Source organism: Heptranchias perlo, chromosome 43 (assembly GCF_035084215.1).
Source record: "Heptranchias perlo isolate sHepPer1 chromosome 43, sHepPer1.hap1, whole genome shotgun sequence".
Taxonomy (NCBI): Eukaryota; Metazoa; Chordata; class Chondrichthyes; order Hexanchiformes; family Hexanchidae; genus Heptranchias; species Heptranchias perlo.
In genome coordinates this window covers 3674883-3702103 of record NC_090367.1, presented here as the reverse complement: position 1 = coordinate 3702103, position 27221 = coordinate 3674883, and the positions used below count along the sequence as shown (strand labels likewise).

General features: G+C 58.0%; 1 protein-coding gene across 1 annotated transcript; it reads right to left on the bottom strand.

Annotated features, from left to right (window-relative positions):
* Positions 1-825: 825 nt before the first annotated feature.
* LOC137306336 (solute carrier family 35 member F3-like) lies at positions 826-27086 on the bottom strand. Its single transcript, XM_067975484.1, has 7 exons — positions 27017-27086; positions 24387-24702; positions 8509-8728; positions 5898-6023; positions 4490-4682; positions 3416-3505; positions 826-1118 (listed from the first exon to the last, which is right to left on the bottom strand). The coding sequence occupies exons 1-7, from the start codon at positions 27084-27086 to the stop codon at positions 826-828; spliced, it is 1308 nt and encodes a 435-aa protein (XP_067831585.1).
* Between the last annotated feature and the right edge of the window lie 135 nt (positions 27087-27221).

Below are 27221 nucleotides of genomic sequence, written 5' to 3'. Positions count from 1 at the left end.
GAACCCCATTCATGTTTTATTCTGGGACACGGTAGTCCATTCAGTCCTGGCATGTTGGATGAGCTGCCTTTGGACACGGTATTGTGAAGATTCTAGGGTTATTTCTTGAGCTGCCAAACCAGCCAGGAAGGACATACATGGAAAATAATATAATTCCTGTGAATTTTTGAGTGTAAATTACGTTTAGTGCCAAAAGTGCAAGCTGTGTGTTACACACAGATACTAAAATGTACCTAAAATACTGCAATTAGGAACAGGAGGAGGCCATTCAGCCCCTCGAGCCTGTTCCACCATTCAATTAGATCATGGCTGATCTGTATCTTAACTCCATCTCTCCGCCCGGTATCCCTCGATACCCTTACCCAGCAAAGATCTATCGATCTCAGTCTTGAAAGCTCCAATTGACCCCCAGTGTCCACAGCTTTTTGGGGGGGGGAGAGTTTTCCAGATTTCCACTCCCCTTTGTGTGAAGAAGTGCTTCCTGACATCACCCCTGAACGGCCTGGCTCTAATTTTAAGGTTCTGCCCCCCTTGTTCTGGACTCCCCCCACCCAGAGGAAATAGTTTCTCTCTATCTAACCTATCTAATCATTTTAAACCCCTCAATTAGATGACCCCTTAATCTTCGACACTCGCGGGAATACAAACCCAGTCTATGTCCTTGTAATTTAACCCCTTTTAATTCTTTCTAAATTTCTCACGTCGGGAGGGGGTTTCATACTCAAAGATTTACAGTAAAAAGTTATTCTACACCGAAAAGTTCTGTTAATGAAATGCCAAGTTTGGGGCACGAGTTCCGCCAAGCCTGGCGCCCCTCGTGGGACCTTACGCTGCGGGGAGATCCCTTGTCTCCGAGCGCCTCAGACAGGGAAGCGAGGAGCCCACTTCGGCCCCTCTAGTTCTGCCCCTCGCCTGCGGCCGGCCCTCGGCGCTTTCCTCCTCCTTCTCCTCCTCCTCCTTCTCCTCCGTCTCCCTCCCGAGTTTGGCCAGCAGCCCCAGGCCGACCGAGTCCCACTCCTCCGGCAGCAGCAGCAGCAGGAAGGCGAGGCCGAGGATGAGCAGGGCGTACAGCCTCACGTCTCCGAGTACCAGTGGCGCCCCGCGGTAAACGTCAGCGGCTGCGCAGAAAAAGGAGAGACGGAGGCGGTGAATGAAAGTTGGAGAGTTACACCGGACTTTACAGCTACAGAGCCAGGCCATTCGGCCCAGCTGGTCCACGTCCGGTTTTTACGGGCTGCATATAGTGATACCGCTATTCCCGGCCAGAATGGAGATGATTGGGTAATTCCCCCGTCAGCCACGCCTGGAGACCGCACTGCAGTGAGCAACAGATTGATTTTACGCACATAATTTGTATGATGTAGGTACCATCCGCTCACTGCATCTTGCTGGAGAAATAATCTTGCCTTTATCGGGAGAAGATGCTGTAGTTTCTGATTCCTTTAGTTAGTAGAAACTCTTTTTAAACAGACTCTGTAGACTGCTTGCTGCAGTGTGCTGTTTTAATAGACTCTGTTTGCTGAGTAAATAGACTTTGTTTGCTGTAAAATAGACTCTTCGCTGTGAGTCCTGCCGTAAATCTCGCCCCGTCTCCAACTCATTGGCTGATACAGTGGTATCAATAGACACTCTGGTGTTTATGCTCCACACGAGCCTCCTCCCTCCCGACTTCATCTCACCCTATCAACATATCCTTCTATTCCTTTCTCCCTCATGTGTTTATCGAACTTCCCCTTAAATGTATCTATTCTATTCGTCTCAACTATTCCTTGTGGGAGCGAGTTCCACATTCTCACCACTCTCTGGGGAAAGAAGTTTCTCCTGAATTCCCGATTGGATTTATTAGTGACTATCTTATATTTATGGCCCCCTAGTTCTGGTCTCCCCCACAAGTGGAGACATCTTCTCTCCGTCTACCCTATCGAAACCCCTTCATAATTTTAAAGACCTCGATCTGGTCACCCCTCAGCCTTCTCTTTTCTAGAGAAAAGAGCCCCAGCCTGTTCAATCTCTCCTGATAAGTTATAGCCTCTCAGTTCTGGTATCAGCCCTGTAAATCTTTTTTGCTTCTTCTCCAGCGCCTCTATATCCTTTTTGTAATATGGAGACCGGAACTGTGCACAGTACCAGAAGTGTGGTCTAACCAAGTTAGCACTTGGCCCAGAGAATGGCAGTGTGAGCAAGTGTGAGCTAGGGGTCTCCTATTGAACGGAGAAAGGGGCCATCATACTAAAGATTAGTGAGAGATATCTGTACACTGACTGGGGTCTCTCAGTCCCTCTCTCTCAGGGAGATATCTGTACACTGACTGGGGTCTCTCAGTCCTCTCTCTCAGTGTGATATCTGTACACTGACTGGTGTCTCTCAGTCCCTCTCTCTCTCAGGGAGATATCTGTACACTGACTGGGGTCTCTCAGTCCCCTCTCTCTCAGGGAGATATCTGTACACTGACTGGTGTCTCTCAGTCCCTCTCTCTCAGGGTGATATCTGTACACTGACTGGGGTCTCTCAGTCCCTCTCTCTCAGGGAGATATCTGTACACTGACTGGTGTCTCTCAGTCCTCTCTCCCTCAGGGAGATATCTGTACACTGACTGGGGTCTCTCAGTCCCCTCTCTCTCAGTGTGATATCTGTACACTGACTGGTGTCTCTCAGTCCCCTCTCTCTCAGGGAGATATCTGTACACTGACTGGTGTCTCTCAGTCCCTCTCTCTCAGGGAGATATCTGTACACTGACTGGGGTCTCTCAGTCTCTCTCCCTCAGGGAGATATCTGTACACTGACTGGGGTCTCTCAGTCCCTCTCTCTCAGGGAGATATCTGTACACTGACTGGGGTCTCTCAGTCTCTCTCCCTCAGGGAGATATCTGTACACTGACTGGTGTCTCTCAGTCCCTCTCCCTCAGGGAGATATCTGTACACTGACTGGTGTCTCTCAGTCCTCTCTCTCAGGGAGATATCTGTACACTGACTGGGGTCTCTCAGTCCCCTCTCTCTCAGTGTGATATCTGTACACTGACTGGTGTCTCTCAGTCCCCTCTCTCTCAGGGAGATATCTGTACACTGACTGGGGTCTCTCAGTCCCCTCTCTCTCAGTGTGATATCTGTACACTGACTGGTGTCTCTCAGTCCCCTCTCCCTCAGGGAGATATCTGTACACTGACTGGTGTCTCTCAGTCCCCTCTCTCTCAGGGAGATATCTGTACACTGACTGGTGTCTCTCAGTCCTCTCTCTCTCAGGGAGATATCTGTACACTGACTGGCGTCTCTCAGTGATCAGGAGCAGGAACCCTGGCTGATTCTCCCCTCTCCCTAACCCAGGGGTCACTGGGGCCAGTCGTAGCCCCGACTGCGGCTCCTGATGATATCAGAGAACTCATGTGTCGCACTCTGAGAGAGACTGTGGGTACACTTACCGACATTCACAGGTATACTCAGGAATACACCCAGTGACACCAGGGTGGGGGTGGTCACAGCAACACCACAGTTGATCAGGATGTTAAATACTGAAAGAGAAAAAAGCACGGGTTAGATACAGAGTAAAGCTCCCTCTACACTGCCCCGTCAAACACTCCTGGGGCAGGTACAGGGTTAGATACAGAGTAAAGCTCCCTCTACACTGTCCCGTCAAACACTCCCAGGGCAGGTACAGCACGGGTTAGATACAGAGTAAAGCTCCCTCTGCACTGTCCCATCAAACACTCCCAGGGCAGGTACAGGGTTAGATACAGAGTAAAGCTCCCTCTACACTGTCCCATCAAACACTCCCAGGGCAGGTGCAGGGTTAGATACAGAGTAAAGCTCCCTCTACACTGTCCCGTCAAACACTCCCAGGGCAGGTACAGGGTTAGATACAGAGTAAAGCTCCCTCTACACTGTCCCGTCAAACACTCCCAGGGCAGGTACAGGGTTAGATACAGAGTAAAGCTCCCTCTACACTGTCCCATCAAACACTCCCAGGGCAGGTGCAGGGTTAGATACAGAGTAAAGCTCCCTCTACACTGTCCCATCAAACACTCCCAGGGCAGGTACAGGGTTAGATACAGAGTAAAGCTCCCTCTACACTGTCCCGTCAAACACTCCCAGGTCAGTACTCCAATAGTGCATTGCCCCCACACCAGCCATCGAGTGGCCCCTGAATAATTTGTCGAATTGGTGCTGAATTCGGGGGGCCGGTCGGTGCTGCGGACTCGGGGCCCGCCAGAATGTGACGACCCCCTAGACTCATTCCACCTACCGCCCCGAGAGCCGGGGGAGGGGAGGGGTCCGTGCCGTCAGTCGGGTCCCACCGTACCGGACGGGCCCAGCGTCAGGGAAACGGGCATCGATTGGGCTTCTTGCATCTCAGGTGGGCGGCTGATGGATCGACGGGAAGGGTGGGGGTGGGAGGGGGGAGGTGTGAACAGCGGAGGGAGGAGGAGGAGGAGGAGGAGGAGGAGGAGGGAGGGAGGCCAGGCCTCGAAAGGGGTGAGGCGACGCTGAGCACGTACCGAGAAGGAGAGCGGAGAGTCCGCAGAGTTGATCCCAGGGCACCTCAGGGGCCGAGGTCCAGTGCTCCACCCTGGTGACGTAGAGGACGACGGAGACCCAGGCGAGGAAGACGAGGTTGAAGGCGCCCAGCGCGGTGAGGAAGAACGCGGCCTCTCCGAACCTGGCGCTGCCCAGCAGGAGCTTGAACAGGACCTGTTTTGGGGAGGGGGGGAAAAGAGAGAGAGAGAGAGAGAGAGAGACGGTGCGTTAACTCAAGACTAACTACGTTTGCCCTTCACCTCCCGTCCCCCTCGTTGACTCCTCGCTGGGATACCGTCCCATTGACACCCTCCGAGCCCTCCGGTACCTCGTCCCCATTGGCTACTCTTAGCACCAGGAGCAGGCCATTCGGCCCCTCGGGCCTGCTCCGCCATTCTATCAAATGATGGCCGACCTGCACCTCAACTCCGTTTACCCGCCTCTGCTCGATATCGCTCGATGCCCCTAACCCACCAAAAATCTACTGATCTCAGTCTTGAAATGCTCCAGTAGTCCCCTAGCTTTTTGGGGGGGGGAAGAGTTCCAGATTTCCCCTCCTTTGTGTGAAGAAGTGCTTCCTGACATCACCCCTGAACGGCCTGGCTCTAATTTTAAGGTTCTGCCCCCCTTGTTCTGGACTCCCCCCACCAGAGGAAATAGTTTCTCTCTATCGACCCGATCAAATCCTTTAATCATCTTAAACCCCTCGATTAGATCACCCCTTAATCTTCTATACCTGAAGGAGTGCCAGCCCAGTTTACACAATGGTCTTCCCATACGAGTAACCATTACGGCCTTACCTGTCCGAGTCTGCACACTGCCAAGCAGGGCTCACTGCACACCCATCAGGAGCCCCGGTTTACTTGATCCAGGGGCACTGAGGCCAATTCTCGCTCTTCCCCCGCCCCCCCCACTAAACCTCCTCAGCTGTGGGTGGCACTCTCGCCTCCAAGTCAGAAGGTCGTGGGTTCGAGCCCCCGCTCCAGAGACTCGAGCCCCATAATCCAGGCCGACACTCCCGGTGCCGGTACTGAGGGAGTGCTGCACTGTCGGAGGCGCCGTCTTTCGGACGAGACGTTAAACCGAGGGCCCCCGTCTGCCCCCTCTCTCAGAGAAAAGATCCCACGGCCGCTATTGGACGAAGAGCAGGGGGGAATGCTCGATATTTATCCCTCAACCAACATCACTAAGAAAAGACAGACCATTATCTCATTGCTGTCTGTGGGATCTTGCTGTGCGCACATTTGGCTGCCGCGATTCCGACATTACACCGGTGACCGCACGTCAGAAAAAAAAGTACTTAATTGGCCGTCAAGCTCTTCGGGACGTCCTGAGGTGGTGAAAGGTGTCATGGAGATGCAAGCCAGTCCTGGGGGGGGGGGGCCTTACCTTGTAAAGGGCGGAGGTGGAGGCGGATCCCACGACCAGCGCCACGCCGACGATGGAATCGCCGCGGAACCCGTCCGCGTACGCCATCATCACGATCCCGGTGATGGAAAGAATCGCTGCCACGATCTGCGCAGACCAGAGCAACAAGAGGGTCATTTTCACCTCCCAGACGAAGCCACGACGGCCAGGGCAGGGCAGGGCGGGGAGAGCAGCCGACCAGTCCGCCTGCGTGGAACCGATGGCCATTCGGCCCATCGGGCCTCTGCCGGCTCTTTGAAAAAGCTCTCCAATTGGTCCCGCTTTCCCCCCCCCCCTGCTCTTTCCCCTGCACATTTCTCCTTCTCAAAATGTACATCCGATTCACTTTTGCAAGTAACTATTGAATCGAAATAGATTTACAATAAGGGACAGGCCATTCGGCCCAACTGGTCTATGCTCCACACGGGCCTCCTCCCTCCCTACTTTATCTCACCCTATCTGCATATCCTTCTATTCCCTTCTCCCTCATGTGTTTATCATTCTCCTTAAATGGATCTCTGTTATTCACCTCAACCCCTCCTTGTGGGAGTGAGTTCCACATTCTCACCACTCTCTGGGTAAAGAAGTTTCTCCTGAATTCCCGATTGGATTTATCCGTGACTATCTTATGGCCGCTAGTTCTGGTCTCCTCCATCTGCCTCCACCGCCCTTTCAGGCAGTGCGTTCCAGATCATCACAACTCGCTGCGTAAAACAAATTCCCCTTCCAGAAGGCATTCGACAAGGTGCCACATAAAAGATTATTGCTCAAGATAAAGAATGACTGGATTGGGGGTAATATTCTGGCATGGGTGGAGGATTGGTTATCGAACAGGAAGCAGAGAGTTGGGATAAATGGTTCATTCTCGGACTGGCAACCAGTAGCCAGTGGTGTTCCGCAGGGGTCGGTGCTGGGTCCCCAACTCTTTACAATCTATATTAACGATTTGGAGGAGGGGACCGAGTGTAACATATCAAAGTTTGCAGATGATACAAAGATGGGAGGGAAAGTAGAGAGTGAGGAGGACATAAAAAACCTACAAGGGGATATAGACAGGCTGGGTGAGTGGGCGGAGATTTGGCAGATGCAATACAATATTGGAAAATGTGAGGTTATGCACTTTGGCAGGAAAAATCAGAGAGCAAGTTATTATCTTAATGGCGAGAAACTGGAAAGTACTGCAGTACAAAGGGATCTGGGGGTCCTAGTGCAAGAAAATCAAAAAGTTAGTATGCAGGTGCAGCAGGTGATCAAGAAGGCCAACGGAATGTTGGCTTTTATTGCTCGGGGGATAGAATATAAAAACAGGGAGGTATTGCTGCAGTTATATAAGGTATTGGTGAGACTGCACCTGGAATACTGCATACAGTTTTGGTCTCCATACTTAAGAAAAGACATACTTGCTCTCGAGGCAGTACAAAGAAGGTTCACTCGGTTAATCCCGGGGATGAGGGGGCGGACATATGAGGAGAGGTTGAGTAGATTGGGACTCTACTCATTGGAGTTCAGAAGAATGAGAGGCGATCTTATTGAAACATATAAGATTGTGAAGGGGCTTGATCGGGTGGATGCGGTAAGGATGTTCCCAAGGATGGGTGAAACTAGAACAAGGGGGCATAATCTTAGAATAAGGGGCTGCTCTTTCAAAAACTGAGATGAGGAGAAACTTCTTCACTCAGAGGGTGGTAGGTCTGTGGAATTTGCTGCCCCAGGAAGCTGTGGAAGCTACATCATTAAGTAAATTTAAAACAGAAATCGACAGTTTCCTAGAAGTAAAGGGAATTAGGGGAGCGGGCAGGAAATTGGACATGAATTTAGATTTGAGGTTAGGATCAGATCAGCCATGATCTTATTGAATGGCGGAGCAGGCTCGAGGGGCCGATTGGCCTACTCCTGCTCCTATTTCTTATGTTCTTATGTTCATCTCCCCCCTCTGTTGCTTTTGCCGATTATCTTAATCCGGTGCGTATATTTATATCTATATATATATATATATATATATATATCCTGACTCGGACAAAAGTTGCCCACTCCTTCATCGTCTCTGGATCAATGAATTCTCTCCCCCTCGCTGTCGCGGGGGGCACCTTCACCACATGGCCCGCAGCGAAATTGTCACAGCCTCCGCTGGTCACCCAGCCGAGACCAGAGCGCCCAGCACAGGCCTGGCATTGAGCCTGGGACCATCCTGGTCTGTGCGCCCTCATCGGCGCTAAGTCATTGGGCACAGCCCCCCTTAAGTTCGCCGTGGGACTGAGCTGGATTATGTTTCAACGACTGAGTGTCTCAGTGGGTCTCTCTCTCTCGCCTCTAATCCGGGCCGACGCTCCCCAGTGCCGGTACTGAGGGAGCGCCGCACTGTCGGAGGTGCCGTCTTTCGGACGAGACGTTAAACCGAGGGCCCCGTCTGCCCCCTCTCGGGTGGATGTTAAAGATCCCACGGCCGCTATTCGAAGACGGGCAGAGGGGGAGATCTCCTCCTGGGGCCCAATATTTATCCTTGAACAAACCCCAGATTATCTAGGCGTCATCTAATTATTGGAGGGAGCTCGCTGTGCGCAAATCGGCTGCCGCCAAGCAAGTGGGCCTTTACCCGGACTCCCATAAACCTGTCCTTCAGAACGATCCAGGAGAGCAGGAAGACGAAAGCTTTGTTGCAACAGAAGAGAGCAGAGGCATCGGCGGCGCTGATGTTCCCCAACGCCATCAGGTACAGGTAGCTTGTCAGGATCCAGAGGACGCAGAAAGGGGCCGTCCTCATCAGGAGGGCCCTGAGGGAGAAACCATCCTCGCTCAGGAAACGGCTGCATTCACTGCGGGCAAGAGAAAGAAAAGCAAAAAAAAAAAGAGGCACCGTCACGCTGGTGTGGTGGTTACGTTACTGGACAAGATGAACGACAGTTCAAATCCCAGCCTGGGAGAATTTGAATTCGGTTTCTAAAAAAAAACGTGGGGATAAAAACCTGGTGTCCGTAAAAGTGATGGGAAAGTCGTTTTAACCCACTGATGTCCCTTTAGGGAAGGAGACTTGCTGTCCTTACCCAGTCTGGGCCTGTACCTGACTCCCGTCGCCACACCAAAACACAGTTGACTCTTAACTGCCCTCTGATAGTGGCGCCGCAAGCCACCGACCACCGGGCAACAAGCAACGGGCAATAAATGCCGGCCTTGCCAGCGGCGCCCGCATCCCGAGAATTAATTTTTATTTACAAGTATCTCTTTCCCCCCGCCCTGAACTCCCGTCACACCACAGCTCCGGACTGGCAGCTCCAATTCGTAAGGTCAAATCCGGGTTTGGATGCAGATGGACGGAGGGAGGGACGGAGGGAGGGACGGACGGAGGGAGGGACGGAGGGACGGAGGGAGGGACGGAGGGAGGGACGGAGGGACTCTGCCCCCCAGTCACGGAGAGGCTGAGGTGTTTGTACATTGTGGTGCTGAGTGCGCTCCGTAATGAGACTCCGCGCTCCCCGTCCAGTCCGATCTGGGTTTCCACGGTCAGGCGCCATTAATGCGATTTGCAGATTTAGTGAGATTTCTCTAAGAGGATTTTGCAGAACGCGATTAGTGTTCGACCTGATCAGGGGTTTGTTGTGGGCCCCGCCACAGGCAGACTGGTCTGAAGTAGGCTCCCTCTCACCGTGCTGCAGTGAGACTCATCTCAATCCGCACCTCCCCACACTCTCCCCATATCCCCCACTCCCCACCCTCTCCCCATATCCCCCACTCCCCACACTCTCCCCATATCCCCCACTCCCCACCCTCTCCCCATATCCCTCACTCCCCACCCTCTCCCCATATCCCCCACTCCCCACCCTCTCCCCATATCCCCCACTCCCCACACTCTCCCCATATCCCCCACTCCCCACCCTCTCCCCATATCCCCCACTCCCCACCCTCTCCCCATATCCCCCACTCCCCACCCTCTCCCCATATCCCCCACTCCCCACCCTCTCCCCATGTCCCCCACTCCCCACCCTCTCCCCATATCCCCCACTCCCACCCTCTCCCCATATCCCCCACTCCCACCCTCTACCCATATCCCCCACTCCCCACACTCTCCCCACATCCCTCACTCCCCACACTCTCCCCATATCCCCCACTCCCCACCCTCTCCCCATATCCCCCACTCCCCACACTCTCCCCATATCCCCCACTCCCCACCCTCTCCCCATATCCCCCACTCCCCACCCTCTCCCCATATCCCCCACTCCCCACCCTCTCCCCACATCCCCCACTCCCCACCCTCTCCCCATATCCCCCACTCCCCACCCTCTCCCCATATCCCCCACTCCCACCCTCTCCCCATATCCCCCACTCCCCACACTCTCCCCACATCCCCCACTCCCACCCTCTCCCCATATCCCCCACTCCCCACCCTCTCCCCATATCCCCCACTCCCCACCCTCTCCCCATATCCCTCACTCCCACCTTCTCCCCATATCCCTCACTCCCACCCTCTCCCCATATCCCCCACTCCCCACACTCTCCCCATATCCCCCACTCCCCACACTCTCCCCATATCCCTCACTCCCCACCTTCTCCCCATATCCCTCAGTCCCCACCTTCTCCCCATATCCCCCACTCCCCACCTTCTCCCCATATCCCTCAGTCCCCACCTTCTCCCCATATCCCCCACTCCCACCCTCTCCCCATATCCCTCACTCCCACCTCCCCACACTCTCCCCATATCCCCCACTCCCACCCTCTCCCCATATCCCTCACTCCCCACCTTCTCCCCATATCCCTCACTCCCCACCTTCTCCCCATATCCCCCACTCCCACACTCTCCCCCTCTCCCCATATCCCTCACTCCCCACCTTCTCCCCATATCCCTCACTCCCCACCTTCTCCCCATATCCCTCACTCCCCACCTTCTCCCCATATCCCTCACTCCCCACCTTCTCCCCATATCCCTCACTCCCCACCTTCTCCCCATATCCCCCACTCCCACCCTCTCCCCATATCCCCCACTCCCACCCTCTCCCCATATCCCTAACTCCCACCCTCTCCCCATATCCCTCACTCCCATCCCCCCGCCCTCTCCCTATATCCCTCACTCCCACCCTCCCGCCTTCTCCCCATGTCCCTCACTCCCACCTCCCCGCCTTCTCCCCATATCCCTCACTCCCACCTCCCCAACTTTTCCCTCACTCCCACCTCCACCCCATATCCCTCACTACCACTTCCTCCCCATATCCCTCACTCCCCACCTTCTCCCCGTATCCCTCACTCCCACCTTCTCCCCGTATCCCTCACTCCCACCTTCTCCCCATATCCCTCACTCCCCACCCTCTCCCCGTATCCCCCACTCCCCACCTTCTCCCCGTATCCCTCACTCCCACCTTCTCCCCATATCCCTCACTCCCACCTCCCCACCTTCTCCCCATATCCCTCACTCCCACCTCCCCAACTTCTCCCTCACTCCCACCTCCACCCCATATCCTCCACTCCCACCTTCTCCCCGTATCCCTCACTCCCCACCTTCTCCCCGTATCCCTCACTCCCCACCCTCTCCCCGTATCCCCCACTCCCACCTTCTCCCCGTATCCCTCACTCCCCACCTTCTCCCCGTATCCGTCACTCCCCACCTTCTCCCCGGATCCCCCACTCCCCACCCTCTCCTCGTATCCCTCACTCCCACCTCCACCCCATATCCCCCACTCCCCACCCTCTCCCCGTATCCCTCACTCCCCACCTTCTCCCCGTATCCCCCACTCCCACCTTCTCCCCGTATCCCTCACTCCCCACCTTCTCCCCGTATCCCTCACTCCCACCTTCTCCCCGTATCCCTCACTCCCACCTTCTCCCCATATCCCTCACTCCCACCTTCTCCCCATATCCCTCACTCCCACACTCTCCCCATATCCCTCACTCCCACCCTCTCCCCGTATCCCTCACTCCCCACCTTCTCCCCGTATCCCCCACTCCCAACTTCTCCCTGTATCCCTCACTCCCCACCTTCTCCCCGTATCCCACACTCCCACCTTCTCCCCGTATCCCTCACTCCCACCTTCTCCCCGTATCCCTCACTCCCACATTCTCCCCGTATCCCTCACTCCCACACTCTCCCCATATCCCTCACTCTGACCCTCTCCCCGTATCCCTCACTCCCACCTTCTCCCCGTATCCCTCACTCCCACCTTCTCCCCATATCCCTCACTCCCACACTCTCCCCATATCCCTCACTCCCACCCTCTCCCCGTATCCCTCACTCCCACACTCTCCCCATATCCCTCACTCCCCACCTTCTCCCCGTATCCCCCACTCCCACCTTCTCCCCGTATCCCTCACTCCCCACCTTCTCCCCGTATCCCCCACTCCCACCCTCTCCCCGTATCCCTCACTCCCCACCCTCTCCCCATATCCCTCACTCCCCCACCCTCTCCCCGTATCCCTCACTCCCCACCTTCTCCCCGTATCCCTCACTCCCCACCTCCTCCCCGTATCCCTCACTCCCCACCCTCTCCCCATATCCCTCACTCCCACCCTCTCCCCGTATCCCCCACTCCCACCCTCTCCCCGTATCCCTCACTCCCCACCCTCTCCCCGTATCCCTCACTCCCCACCCTCTCCCCATATCCCTCACTCCCCACACTCTCCCCATATCCCTCACTCCCCACCCTCTCCCCGTATCCCTCACTCCCACCCTCTCCCCGTATCCCTCACACCCACCTTCTCCCCATATCCCTCACTCCCCACACTCTCCCCATATCCCTCACTCCCCACCCTCTCCCCGTATTCCTCACTCCCACCTCCCCACCTTCTCCCCATATCCCTCACTCCCACCTTCTCCCCATATCCCTCACTCCCACCTCCCCACCTTCTCCCCATATCCCTTACTCCCACCTCCCCAACTTCTCCCTCACTCCCACCTCCACCCCATATCCCCCACTCCCACCTTCTCCCCGTATCCCTCACTCCCACCTTCTCCCCGTATCCCTCACTCCCCACCTTCTCCCCGTATCCCTCACTCCCCACCTTCTCCCCGTATCCCCCACTCCCCACCCTCTCCCCGTATCCCTCACTCCCACCTCCACCCCATATCCCCCACTCCCCACCCTCTCCCCGTATCCCCCACTCCCACCTTCTCCCCGTATCCCTCACTCCCCACCTTCTCCCCGTATCCCCCACTCCCACCTTCTCCCCGTATCCCTCACTCCCCACCTTCTCCCCGTATCCCTCACTCCCACCTTCTCCCCGTATCACTCACTCCCTCCTTCTCCCCATATCCCTCACTCCCACCTTCTCCCCATATCCCTCACTCCCACACTCTCCCCAAATCCCTCACTCCCACCCTCTCCCCGTATCCCTCACTCCCCACCTTCTCCCCGTATCCCCCACTCCCACCTTCTCCCCGTATCCCTCACTCCCCACCTTCTCCCCGTATCCCTCACTCCCACCTTCTCCCCGTATCCCTCACTCCCACCTTCTCCCCATATCCCCTCACTCCCACCTTCCTCCCCATATCCCTCACTCCCCACACTCTCCCCATATCCCTCACTCCCACCCTCTCCCCGTATCCCTCACTCCCCACCTTCTCCCCGTATCCCCCACTCCCCACCTTCTCCCCGTAACCCCCACTCCCACCCTCTCCCCGTATCCCTCACTCCCCACCCTCTCCCCATATCCCTCACTCCCCCACCCCTCTCCCCGTATCCCTCACTCCCCACCTTCTCCCCGTATCCCTCACTCCCCACCTTCTCCCCGTATCCCTCACTCCCCACCTCCTCCCCGTATCCCTCACTCCCCACCCTCTCCCCATATCCCTCACTCCCACCCTCTCTCCGTATCCTCCACTCCCACCCTCTCCCCGTATCCCTCACTCCCACCTTCTCCCCGTATCCCTCACTCCCACACTCTCCCCATATCCCTCACTCCCACCCTCTCCCCGTATCCCTCACTCCCCACCTTCTCCCCATATCCCTCACTCCCACCCTCTCGCCGTATCCCTCACTGCCCACCTTCTCCCCGTATCCCCCACTCCCACCTTCTCCCCGTATCCTCACACCCCACCCTCTCCCCGTATCCCTCACTCCCACCTTCTCCCCATATCCCTCACTCCCACCTTCTCCCCATATCCCTCACTCCCACCCTCTCTCCGTATCCCCCACTCCCACCCTCTCCCCGTATCCCTCACTCCCACCTTCTCCCCGTATCCCTCACTCCCACACTCTCCCCATATCCCTCACTCCCACCCTCTCCCCGTATCCCTCACTCCCCACCTTCTCCCCATATCCCTCACTCCCACCCTCTCCCCGTATCCCTCACTGCCCACCTTCTCCCCGTATCCCCGACTCCCGCCTTCTCCCCATATCCCTCACTCCCCCACCCTCTCCCCGTATCCCTCACCTCCCACCTTCTCCCCATATCCCTCACTCCCCACCTTCTCCCCGTATCCCTCACTCCCACCTTCTCCCCATATCCCTCACTCCCACCTTCTCCCCATATCCCTCACTCCCACACTCCTCCCCATATCCCTCACTCCCACCCTCTCCCCATATCCCCCACTCCCCACCCTCTCCCCATATCCCCCACTCCCCACACTCTCCCCATATCCCTCACTCCCACCCTCTCCCCATATCCCTCACTCCCCACCTTCTCCCCATATCCCTCACTCCCCACCTTCTCCCCATATCCCCCACTCCCACACTCTCCCCCCTCTCCCCATATCCCTCACTCCCACCTTCTCCCCATATCCCTCTCTCCCCATATCCCTCACTCCCACCTTCTCCCCATATCCCTCTCTCCCCATATCCCTCACTCCCCACCTTCTCCCCATATCCCCCACTCCCACCCTCTCCCCATATCCCCCACTCCCACCCTCTCCCCATATCCCTCACTCCCACCCTCTCCCCATATCCCTCACTCCCATCCCCCCGCCCTCTCCCTATATCCCTCACTCCCACCCTCCCGCCTTCTCCCCATGTCCCTCACTCCCACCTCCCCGCCTTCACCCCATATCCCTCACTCCCACCTCCCCAACTTCTCCCTCACTCCCACCTCCACCCCATATCCCTCACTACCACTTCCTCCCCATATCCCTCACTCCCCACCTTCTCCCCGTATCCCTCACTCCCACCTTCTCCCCGTATCCCTCACTCCCACCTTCTCCCGGATCCCTCACTCCCACCTTCTCCCCATATCCCTCACTCCCACCTCCCCACCTTCTCCCCATATCCCTCACTTCCCACCTCCCCAACTTCTCCCTCACTCCCACCTCCACCCCATATCCCCCACTCCCACCTTCTCCCCGTATCCCTCACTCCCCACCTTCTCCCCGTATCCCTCACTCCCCACCCTCTCCCCGTATCCCCCACTCCCACCTTCTCCCCGTATCCCTCACTCCCCACCTTCTCCCCGTATCCCTCACTCCCCACCTTCTCCCCGTATCCCCCACTCCCCACCCTCTCCCCGTATCCCTCACTCCCACCTCCACCCCATATCCCCCACTCCCCACCCTCTCCCCGTATCCCCCACTCCCACCTTCTCCCCGTATCCCTCACTCCCCACCTTCTCCCCGTATCCCCCACTCCCACCTTCTCCCCATATCCCTCACTCCCCACCTTCTCCCCGTATCCCTCACTCCCACCTTCTCCCCGTATCCCTCACTCCCACCTTCTCCCCATATCCCTCACTCCCACCTTCTCCCCATATCCCTCACTCCCACACTCTCCCCATATCCCTCACTCCCACCCTCTCCCCGTATCCCTCACTCCCCACCTTCTCCCCGTATCCCCCACTCCCACCTTCTCCCTGTATCCCTCACTCCCCACCTTCTCCCCGTATCCCTCACTCCCACCTTCTCCCTGTATCCCTCACTCCCACCTTCTCCCCATATCCCTCACTCCCACCTTCTCCCCATATCCCTCACTCCCACACTCTCCCCGTATCCCTCACTCCCACCCTCTCCCCGTATCCCCCACTCCCACCTTCTCCCCGTATCCCTCACTCCCCACCTTCTCCCCGTATCCCCCACTCCCACCCTCTCCCCGTATCCCCCACTCCCACCCTCTCCCCATATCCCTCACTCCCCACCCCTCTCCCCATATCCCTCACTCCCCCACCCTCTCCCCGTATCCCTCACTCCCCACCTTCTCCCCGTATCCCTCACTCCCCACCTCCTCCCCGTATCCCTCACTCCCCACCCTCTCCCCATATCCCTCACTCCCACCCTCTCCCCGTATCCCCCACTCCCACCCTCTCCCCGTATCACTCACTCCCCACCCTCTCCCCGTATCCCTCACTCCCCACCCTCTCCCCCATATCCCTCACTCCCCACACTCTCCCCATATCCCTCACTCCCCACCCTCTCCCCGTATCCCTCACTCCCACCCTCTCCCCGTATCCCTCACTCCCACCTTCTCCCCATATCCCTCACTCCCCACACTCTCCCCATATCCCTCACTCCCCACCCTCTCCCCATATCCCTCACTCCCCACACTCTCCCCATAACCCTCACTCCCCACCCTCTCCCCGTATCCCTCACTCCCACCCTCTCCCCGTATCCCTCACTCCCACCTTCTCCCCATATCCCTCACTCCCCACACTCTCCCCATATCCCTCACTCCCCACCCTCTCCCCATATCCCTCACTCCCCACACTCTCCCCATATCACTCACTCCCCACCCTCTCCCCGTATCCCTCACTCCCACCTCCCCACCTTCTCCCCATATCCCTCACTCCCACCTTCTCCCCATATCCCTCACTCCCACCTCCCCACCTTCTCCCCATATCCCTCACTCACACCTCCCCAACTTCTCCCTCACTCCCACCTCCACCCCATATCCCCCACTCCCACCTTCTCCCCGTATCCCTCACTCCCCACCTTCTCCCCGTATCCCTCACTCCCCACCCTCTCCCCGTATCCCCCACTCCCACCTTCTCCCCGTATCCCTCACTCCCCACCTTCTCCCCGTATCCCCCACTCCCACCTTCTCCCCGTATCCCTCACTCCCCACCTTCTCCCCGTATCCCTCACTCCCACCTTCTCCCCGTATCCCTCACTCCCACCTTCTCCCCATATCCCTCACTCCCACCTTCTCCCCATATCACTCACTCCCACACTCTCCCCATATCCCTCACTCCCACCCTCTCCCCGTATCCCTCACTCCCCACCTTCTCCCCGTATCCCCCACTCCCACCTTCTCCCCGTATCCCTCACTCCCCACCTTCTCCCCGTATCCCTCACTCCCACCTTCTCCCCGTATCCCTCACTCCCCACCCTCTCCCCATATCCCTCACTCCCCCACCCTCTCCCCGTATCCCTCACTCCCCACCCTCTCCCCTTATCCCTCACTCCCCCACCCTCTCCCCGTATCCCTCACTCCCCACCTCCTCCCCGTATCCCTCACTCCCCACCCTCTCCCCGTATCCCTCACTCCCCACCTTCTCCCCGTATCCCTCACTCCCCACCTTCTCCCCGTATCCCTCACTCCCACCCTCTCCCCGTATCCCTCACTCCCACCTTCTCCCCATATCCCTCACTCCCCACACTCTCCCCATATCCCTCACTCCCCACCCTCTCCCCATATCCCTCACTCCCCACACTCTCCCCATAACCCTCACTCCCCACCCTCTCCCCGTATCCCTCACTCCCACCCTCTCCCCGTATCCCTCACTCCCACCTTCTCCCCATATCCCTCACTCCCCACACTCTCCCCATATCCCTCACTCCCCACCCTCTCCCCATATCCCTCACTCCCCACACTCTCCCATATCACTCACTCCCCACCCTCTCCCCGTATCCCTCACTCCCACCTCCCCACCTTCTCCCCATATCCCTCACTCCCACCTTCTCCCCATATCCCTCACTCCCACCTCCCCACCTTCTCCCCATATCCCTCACTCACACCTCCCCAACTTCTCCCTCACTCCCACCTCCACCCCATATCCCCCACTCCCACCTTCTCCCCGTATCCCTCACTCCCCACCTTCTCCCCGTATCCCTCACTCCCCACCCTCTCCCCGTATCCCCCACTCCCACCTTCTCCCCGTATCCCTCACTCCCCACCTTCTCCCCGTATCCCCACTCCCACCTTCTCCCCGTATCCCTCACTCCCCACCTTCTCCCCGTATCCCTCACTCCCACCTTCTCCCCGTATCCCTCACTCCCACCTTCTCCCCATATCCCTCACTCCCACCTTCTCCCCATATCACTCACTCCCACACTCTCCCCATATCCCTCACTCCCACCCTCTCCCCGTATCCCTCACTCCCCACCTTCTCCCCGTATCCCCCACTCCCACCTTCTCCCCGTATCCCTCACTCCCCACCTTCTCCCCGTATCCCTCACTCCCACCTTCTCCCCGTATCCCTCACTCCCCACCCTCTCCCCATATCCCTCACTCCCCCACCCTCTCCCCGTATCCCTCACTCCCCACCCTCTCCCCTTATCCCTCACTCCCCCACCCTCTCCCCGTATCCCTCACTCCCCACCTCCTCCCCGTATCCCTCACTCCCCACCCTCTCCCCGTATCCCTCACTCCCCACCTTCTCCCCGTATCCCTCACTCCCCACCTTCTCCCCGTATCCCTCACTCCCACCCTCTCCCCGTATCCCTCACTCCCACCTTCTCCCCGTATCCCCACTCCCACCTTCTCCCCGTATCCCTCACTCCCCACCCTCTCCCCGTATCCCTCACACCCACCTTCTCCCATATCCCTCACTCCCACCTTCTCCCCGTATCCCTCACTCCCACCTTGTCCCCATATCCCTCACTCCCACCTTCTCCCCATATCCCTCACTCCCACACTCTCCCCGTATCCCTCACTCCCCACCTTCTCCCGTATCCCTCACTCCCCACCTTCTCCCCGTATCCCTCACTCCCATCTTCTCCCCGTATCCCTCACTCCCACCTTCTCCCCGTATCCCTCACTCCCCACCTTCTCCCGTATCCCTCGCTCCCCACCTTCTCCCCGTATCCCTCACTCCCACCTTCTCCCCGTATCCCTCGCTCCCACCTTCTCCCCGTATCCCTCACTCCCCACCCTCTCCCCATATCCCTCACTCCCACCCTCTCCCCATATCCCTCACTCCCACCCTCTCCCCGTATCCCTCACTCCCACCCTCTCCCCGTATCCCTCACTCCCCACCTCCTCCCCGTATCCCTCACTCCCCACCCTCTCCCCGTATCCCTCACTCCCCACCCTCTCCCCATATCCCTCACTCCCACCTTCCCATATCCCTCACTCCCACCCTCTCCCCATATCCCTCACTCCCACCTTCCCATATCCCTCACTCCCACCCTCTCCCCGTATCCCTCACTCTCACCTTACCATATCCCTCACTCCCACCCTCTCCCCGTATCCCTCACTCCCACCTTCTCCCCATATCCCTCACTCCCACCTTCCCATATCCCTCACGCCCACCCTCTCCCATATCCCTCACTCCCACCTTCCATATCCCTCACTCCCACCCTCTCCCCGGATCCCTCACTCCACCTTCCCATATCCCTCACTCCCACCCTCTCCCGTATCCCTCACTCCCACCTTCCCCATATCCCTCACTCCCACCTTCTCCCCATATCCCTCACTCCCCACCCTCTCCCCATATCCCTCACTCCCACCTTCCCATATCCCCCACTTCCACCTTCTCCCATATCCCTCACTCCCACCTTCCCATATCCCCCACTCCCACCTCTCCCCATATCCCTCACTCCCACCTTCCCATATCCCTCACTCCCACCTTCTCCCATTCCCTCACTCCCACCCTCTCCCCATATCCCTCACTCCCACCTTGTCCCCATATCCCTCTCTCCCCATATCCCTCACCCCCACCCTCTCCCCATATCCCTCACTCCCACCTTCTCCCCACATCCCTCTCTCCCCATATCCCTCACTCCCACCCTCTCCCCATATCCCTCACTCCCACCTTCTCCCCATATCCCTCACTCCCACCTTCCCATATCCCTCACTCCCACCCTCTCCCCGTATCCCTCACTCCCACCTTCTCCCCATATCCCTCTCTCCCATATCCCTCACTCCCCACCCTCTCCCCATATCCCTCACTCCCACCTTCCCATATCCCTCACTCCCACCCTCTCCCCGTATCCCTCACTCCCACCTTCTCCCCATATCCCTCTCTCCCCATATCCCTCACTCCCCACCCTCTCCCCATATCCCTCACTCCCCACCTTCTCCCCATATCCTCACTCCCACACTCTCCCCATATCCCTCACTCCCACCCTCTCCCCATATCCCTCACTCCCACCTTCTCCCCATATCCCTCACTCCCACCTTCCCATATCCCTCACTCCCACCCTCTCCCCGTATCCCTCACTCCCACCTTCTCCCCATATCCCTCTCTCCCCATATCCCTCAGTCCCCACCCTCTCCCCATATCCCTCACTCCCACCTTCTCCCCATATCCCTCTCTCCCCATATCCCTCACTCCCCACCCTCTCCCCATGTCCCTCACTCCCACCTTCTCCCCATATCCCTCTCTCCCCATATCCCTCACTCCCCACCCTCTCCCCATATCCCTCACTCCCCACCCTCTCCCCATATCCCTCACTCCCACCTTCTCCCCATATCCCTCTCTCCCCATATCCCTCACTCCCACCCTCTCCCCATATCCCTCACTCCAACCTTCTCCCCATATCCCTCTCTCCCCATATCCCTCACTCCCACCCTCTCCCCATATCCCTCACTCCCACCTTCTCCCCATATCCCTCACTCCCACCTTCCCATATCCCTCACTCCCACCCTCTCCCCGTATCCCTCACTCCCACCTTCTCCCCATATCCCTCTCTCCCCATATCCCTCACTCCCCACCCTCTCCCCATATCCCTCACTCCCACCTTCCCATATCCCTCACTCCCACCCTCTCCCCGTATCCCTCACTCCCACCTTCTCCCCATATCCCTCTCTCCCCATATCCCTCACTCCCCACCCTCTCCCCATATCCCTCACTCCCCACCTTCTCCCCATATCCCTCACTCCCACACTCTCCCCATATCCCTCACTCCCACCCTCTCCCCCTATCCCTCACTCCCACCTTCTCCCCATATCCCTCTCTCCCCATATCCCTCACTCCCACCCTCTCCCCATATCCCTCACTCCCACCTTCTCCCCATATCCCTCTCTCCCCATATCCCTCACTCCCACCCTCTCCCCATATCCCTCACTCCCACCTTCTCCCCATATCCCTCTCTCCCCATATCCCTCACTCCCCACCCTCTCCCCATATCCCTCACTCCCACCTTCTCCCCATATCCCTCTCTCCCCATATCCCTCACTCCCCACCCTCTCCCCATATCCCTCACTCCCACCTTCTCCCCATATCCCTCTCTCCCCATATCCCTCACTCCCACCCTCTCCCCATATCCCTCACTCCCCACCCTCTCCCCATATCCCTCACTCCCACCTCCCATATCCCTCACTCCCACCCTCTCCCCGTATCCCTCACTCCCACCTTCCCATATCCCTCACTCCCACCCTCTCCCCGTATCCCTCACTCCCACCTTCTCCCCATATCCCTCACACCCACCTTCCCATATCCCTCACTCCCACCCTCTCCCCATATCCCTCACTCCCACCTTCCCATATCCCTCACTCCCACCCTCTCCCCGTATCCCTCACTCCCACCTTCCCATATCCCTCACTCCCACCCTCTCCCCGTATCCCTCACTCCCACCTTCCCATATCCCTCACTCCCACCTTCTCCCCATATCCCTCACTCCCCACCCTCTCCCCATATCCCTCACTCCCACCTTCCCATATCCCCACTCCCACCTTCTCCCCATATCCCTCACTCCCACCTTCCCATATTCCTCACTCCCACCCTCTCCCCGTATCCCTCACTCCCACCTTCTCCCCATATCCCTCTCTCCCCATATCCCTCACTCCCCACCCTCTCCCCATATCCCTCACTCCCACCTTCCCATATCCCTCACTCCCACCCTCTCCCCGTATCCCTCACTCCCACCTTCTCCCCATATCCCTCTCTCCCCATATCCCTCACTCCCCACCCTCTCCCCATATCCCTCACTCCCCACCTTCTCCCCATATCCCTCACTCCCACCCTCTCCCCATATCCCTCACTCCCACCTTCTCCCCATATCCCTCTCTCCCCATATCCCTCACTCCCACCCTCTCCCCATATCCCTCACTCCCACCTTCTCCCCATATCCCTCACTCCCACCTTCCCATATCCCTCACTCCCACCCTCTCCCCGTATCCCTCACTCCCACCTTCTCCCCATATCCCTCTCTCCCCATATCCCTCACTCCCCACCCTCTCCCCATATCCCTCACTCCCACCTTCTCCCCATATCCCTCTCTCCCCATATCCCTCACTCCCCACCCTCTCCCCATATCCCTCACTCCCACCTTCTCCCCATATCCCTCTCTCCCCATATCCCTCACTCCCCACCCTCTCCCCATATCCCTCACTCCCCACCCTCTCCCCATATCCCTCACTCCCACCTTCTCCCCATATCCCTCTCTCCCCATATCCCTCACTCCCACCCTCTCCCCATATCCCTCACTCCCACCTTCTCCCCATATCCCTCTCTCCCCATATCCCTCACTCCCACCCTCTCCCCATATCCCTCACTCCCACCTTCTCCCCATATCCCTCACTCCCACCTTCCCATATCCCTCACTCCCACCCTCTCCCCGTATCCCTCACTCCCACCTTCTCCCCATATCCCTCTCTCCCCATATCCCTCACTCCCCACCCTCTCCCCATATCCCTCACTCCCACCTTCCCATATCCCTCACTCCCACCCTCTCCCCGTATCCCTCACTCCCACCTTCTCCCCATATCCCTCTCTCCCCATATCCCTCACTCCCCACCCTCTCCCCATATCCCTCACTCCCCACCTTCTCCCCATATCCCTCACTCCCACACTCTCCCCATATCCCTCACTCCCACCCTCTCCCCATATCCCTCACTCCCACCTTCTCCCCATATCCCTCTCTCCCCATATCCCTCACTCCCACCCTCTCCCCATATCCCTCACTCCCACCTTCTCCCCATATCCCTCTCTCCCCATATCCCTCACTCCCACCCTCTCCCCATATCCCTCACTCCCACCTTCTCCCCATATCCCTCACTCCCACCTTCCCATATCCCTCACTCCCACCCTCTCCCCGTATCCCTCACTCCCACCTTCTCCCCATATCCCTCTCTCCCCATATCCCTCACTCCCCACCCTCTCCCCATATCCCTCACTCCCACCTTCTCCCCATATCCCTCTCTCCCCATATCCCTCACTCCCCACCCTCTCCCCATATCCCTCACTCCCACCTTCTCCCCATATCCCTCTCTCCCCATATCCCTCACTCCCCACCCTCTCCCCATATCCCTCACTCCCACCTTCCCATATCCCTCACTCCCCACCCTCTCCCCATATCCCTCACTCCCACCTTCCCATATCCCTCACTCCCCACCCTCTCCCCATATCCCTCACTCCCACCTTCCCATATCCCCTCTTGCTTTGCACCATCATCGATTTTTGTCCTGACCCCTGGACCTTTTTGCCTTTTTGTTCCTTCCCTGCCCTGACCCCCAACTTTCCCCTGACTCCGCACTTGCTTGTGAACCTGTTAAATCTCATAACATCCACCAGCTCCAACCAAAGGTCCTCGCCCTGAAACATTAACTCCGTTCCCCCCCTCTCTCTCTCTCTCTACAGATGCTGCCCGCCCAACCGAGTGTTCTCCCAGCGTTCCCCGCTCTCGTTCCCGATTTCCGGCCTCTGCGGTATTTCGCTTTTGTTTTCCACGGGGCGACATGGACCAGTTTTTACTGCTGCCGTTTACAGGAGCTGCCACTTTCAGAGCTCTCTCTGGACCAGTGCCTCACCCTGTCCTTGTCCCTGAGCTGAGCCTCCGACCCCATATCCGCTCAATCACCGGGACCGCCCGCTTCCACCTCCGTAACGCTGCCCGCCTCCGCCCCCCCCCGCCTCAGCCCATCTGCTGCCGAAACCCTCACCCATGCCTTTGTCGCCTCCAGACTCGACTGTTCCGATGCTCTCCCATCTCCCACCCTCCACAAACTTGGACTCTGCCGCCCGCCCCCCCCCGGCACCCAAACTCGCACCAAAGTCCTGTTCGCCCATCAATACCTGCGCTCCTGGTTTGGATTTTAAAATTCTCCATCCTCCTGTTCAAACCCCTCCGTGGCCCTCGCCCCCCCCTCTCCCGATCTCTGTAACCTCCTCCAGCCCCTACAACCCTCCGAGATCTCTGAGCTCCTCCGATTCTGGCCTCTCGCGCATCCCCCGATTTCCATCGCTCCCCCATTGGCGGCCGTGCCTTCAGCTGCCCGGGCCCTAAGCTCTGGAATTCCCTCCCTAAACCTCTCCGCCTCTCTCTCTCCTCCTTTTAAGACCTCCCTCTTTGACCGAGCTTTCGGTCACCTGTCCTAATATCTCCTTATGTGGCTCGGTGTCAGATTTTGCCTGAAAATCGCTCCTGTGAAGCCTTGGGACTAAAGGCGCTATATAAATGCGGCTTGTTACCTGAAGTGCTTCAGCGGAGACCTCCTCTCGCTCGAGATCAACGAGTGCCCGGCGCAGTACGCGGGGAAGAGCAGCAGGTTCCAGTTCGTGGAGTACCAGGCGACGAAGAACGGAGCCGCAAAGTCCCGCAGTGCCAGCTTCGCCAGCTGGCTCATGCCCGCCCAGGACAGCGCCAGGCAGGCCGCCAGCGCCAGGCCCCGTGCCAGCCGCCCCAGGGCGGCCAGAGGGCGGCAGCGGGGCTGCGGGCGGTCCTCGCCCACCTCCGGCCCCCCTGCGGGTACCGCCTGCGTGGGCAGGGCCCCGGTCTGTTGGTTTCCTTCCGAGGGAGGGCGAGGGAGAGATAAGGAGGCAGTGATGAGTTGCGTTACAGCCACAGATTGGAGGGAAGATGGAGGGGGAGGCAACATGAACTATAAATGGGTACGATTTTAAAGGGGGTGCAGGAACAGAGAGACCTGGGGGTGCACAGACACACAGTACAAGTTGGTCAGGCTGTTAATAAAGCATTTGGGATCCTGAGCTTTATTAATAGAGGCATAGAGTACAAAAGCAAAGTTAGGATAAACCTTTTATAAATCACTGGTCAGGCCTCAGCTGGAGTATTGTGTCCAATTCTGGGCACCACACTTTAGGAAGGATGTCGGGGCCTTGGAGAGGGTGCGGAGGAGATTTACCAGAACGGTCCCAGGGATGAGGGACTTCAGTTATGCGGAGAGACTGGAGAAGCTGGGATTGTTCTCCTTAGAGCAGAGAAGGTTAAGGGGAGATTTAATCGAGGGGTTCAAAATCACGAAGGGGGTTTTGATCGAGTAAATAAGGAGAGACTGTTTCCAGTGGGAGGAGGGTCGGTAACCAGAGGACACGGATTTAAGATAATTGGCAAAAGAACCAGAGGGGGAGATGAGAATGTTTTTTACACAGCGAGTTGTTCTGATCTGGAATTCACTGCCTGAAGCAGATTCAATAATAACTTTCAAAAGGGAATCGGATAAATAATTGAAAAGGAAAAATTTGCAGGGCTAATGGGGAACGAGCAGGGGGGAGTGGGACTAATGGGATAGCTCTTTCAAAGAGCCAGCACAGGCAGGATGGGTCGAATGGCCTCCTTCTGTGCTGTATGATTGTATAATTAGACGTAGATGGGAATAGTGGATCCCTGTGAGTGAGTTATCGGCTTAAATCCAATGAGGGGATGGTACTGGAATGATTAGGTGATACATAGGATGGAGATCACTTTCTGGGATTGTGATCTACTCTCGATCTGCTCCAATAGGCTAGCAGATTGTAGTCTCGTTAAGCGTGGCCACTTAGAACCAGTCTAACTCGTGTTGTTTAGACATCGGCCGTGGCTCGGTGGGCAGCACACTCTCGTCTCTGAGTCAGAAGGTCGTGGGTTCGAGCCCCCACTCCAGCGACTCGAGCCCCGTAACCCAGGCCGACACTCCCCAGTGCCGGTACCGAGGGAGCGCCGCACTGTCGGAGGGTCAGTACTGAGGGAGCGCCGCACTGTCGGAGGGTCGGTACTGAGGGAGCGCCACACTGTCGGAGGGTCAGTACTGAGGGAGCGCCGCACTGTCGGAGGGTCAGTACTGAGGGAGTGCCGCACTGTCGGAGGGTCGGTACTGAGGGAGCGCCGCACTGTCGGAGGGTCGGTACTGAGGGAGCGCCACACTGTCGGCGCTCCCTCAGTACTGACCCTCCGTAACCCAGGCCGACACTCCCCACTGCCAGTACTGAGGGAGCACCGCACTGTCGGAGGGTCGGTACTGAGGGAGCGCCGCACTGTCGGAGGGTCCGTACTGAGGGAGCGCCGCACTGTCGGAGGGTCAGTACTGAGGGAGCGCCGCACTGTCGGAGGGTCAGTACTGAAGGAGTGCTGCACTGTCGGAGGGTCAGTACTGAGGGAGCGCCGCACTGTCGGAGGGTCGGTACTGAGGGAGCGCCACACTGTCGGAGGGTCAGTACTGAGGGAGCGCCGCACTGTCGGAGGGTCAGTACTGAGGGAGCGCTGCACTGTCGGAGGGTCAGTACTGAGGGAGTGCCGCACTGTCGGAGGGTCGGTACTGAGGGAGCGCCGCACTGTCGGAGGGTCAGTACTGAGGGAGCGCTGCACTGTCGGAGGGTCAGTACTGAGGGAGTGCCGCACTGTCGGAGGGTCGGTACTGAGGGAGCGCCGCACTGTCGGAGGGTCCGTACTGAGGGAGCGCCGCACTGTCGGAGGGTCAGTACTGAGGGAGCGCCGCACTGTCGGAGGGTCAGTACTGAAGGAGTGCCGCACTGTCGGAGGGTCAGTACTGAGGGAGCGCCGCACTGTCGGAGGGTCAGTGCTGAGGGAGTGCTGCTCTGTCGGAGGTGCCGTCTTTCGGATGAGACGTTAAACCGAGGGCCCCGTCTGCCCCTCTCGGGTGGGTGTAAAAGATCCCACGGCCGCTATTGGAAGAAGAGCAGGGGGAGTTCTCCCCGGTGTCCTGGGGCCGATATTTATCCCTCAACCAACATCACTAAAACAGATGATCTGCTCATTATCACGTTGCTGTTTGTGGGATCTTGCTGTGCGCAAATCGGCTGCTGCGTTTCCCACATTACAACAGTGTCGTAATCGCGACGCACCAACCCAAAAAATCCCTTACCTTCCACCCAGGTCAGCGCCAGCACGGGACTGTTGCAGGCGGTCAGAGGGAAGACCCTGTGTTTCCTCATCCTGTGGAGAAATCCCCCCGCCTCCCCCCCGCCTCCCCCGCCCTTTCTGAAGCGCAGTCCGTCTGAGGGACTCGGGAGGGATGAGCCTCCCCGTCAGAACGCACTGATCGCCCTAATCCCGCTTATCCTCGAGCT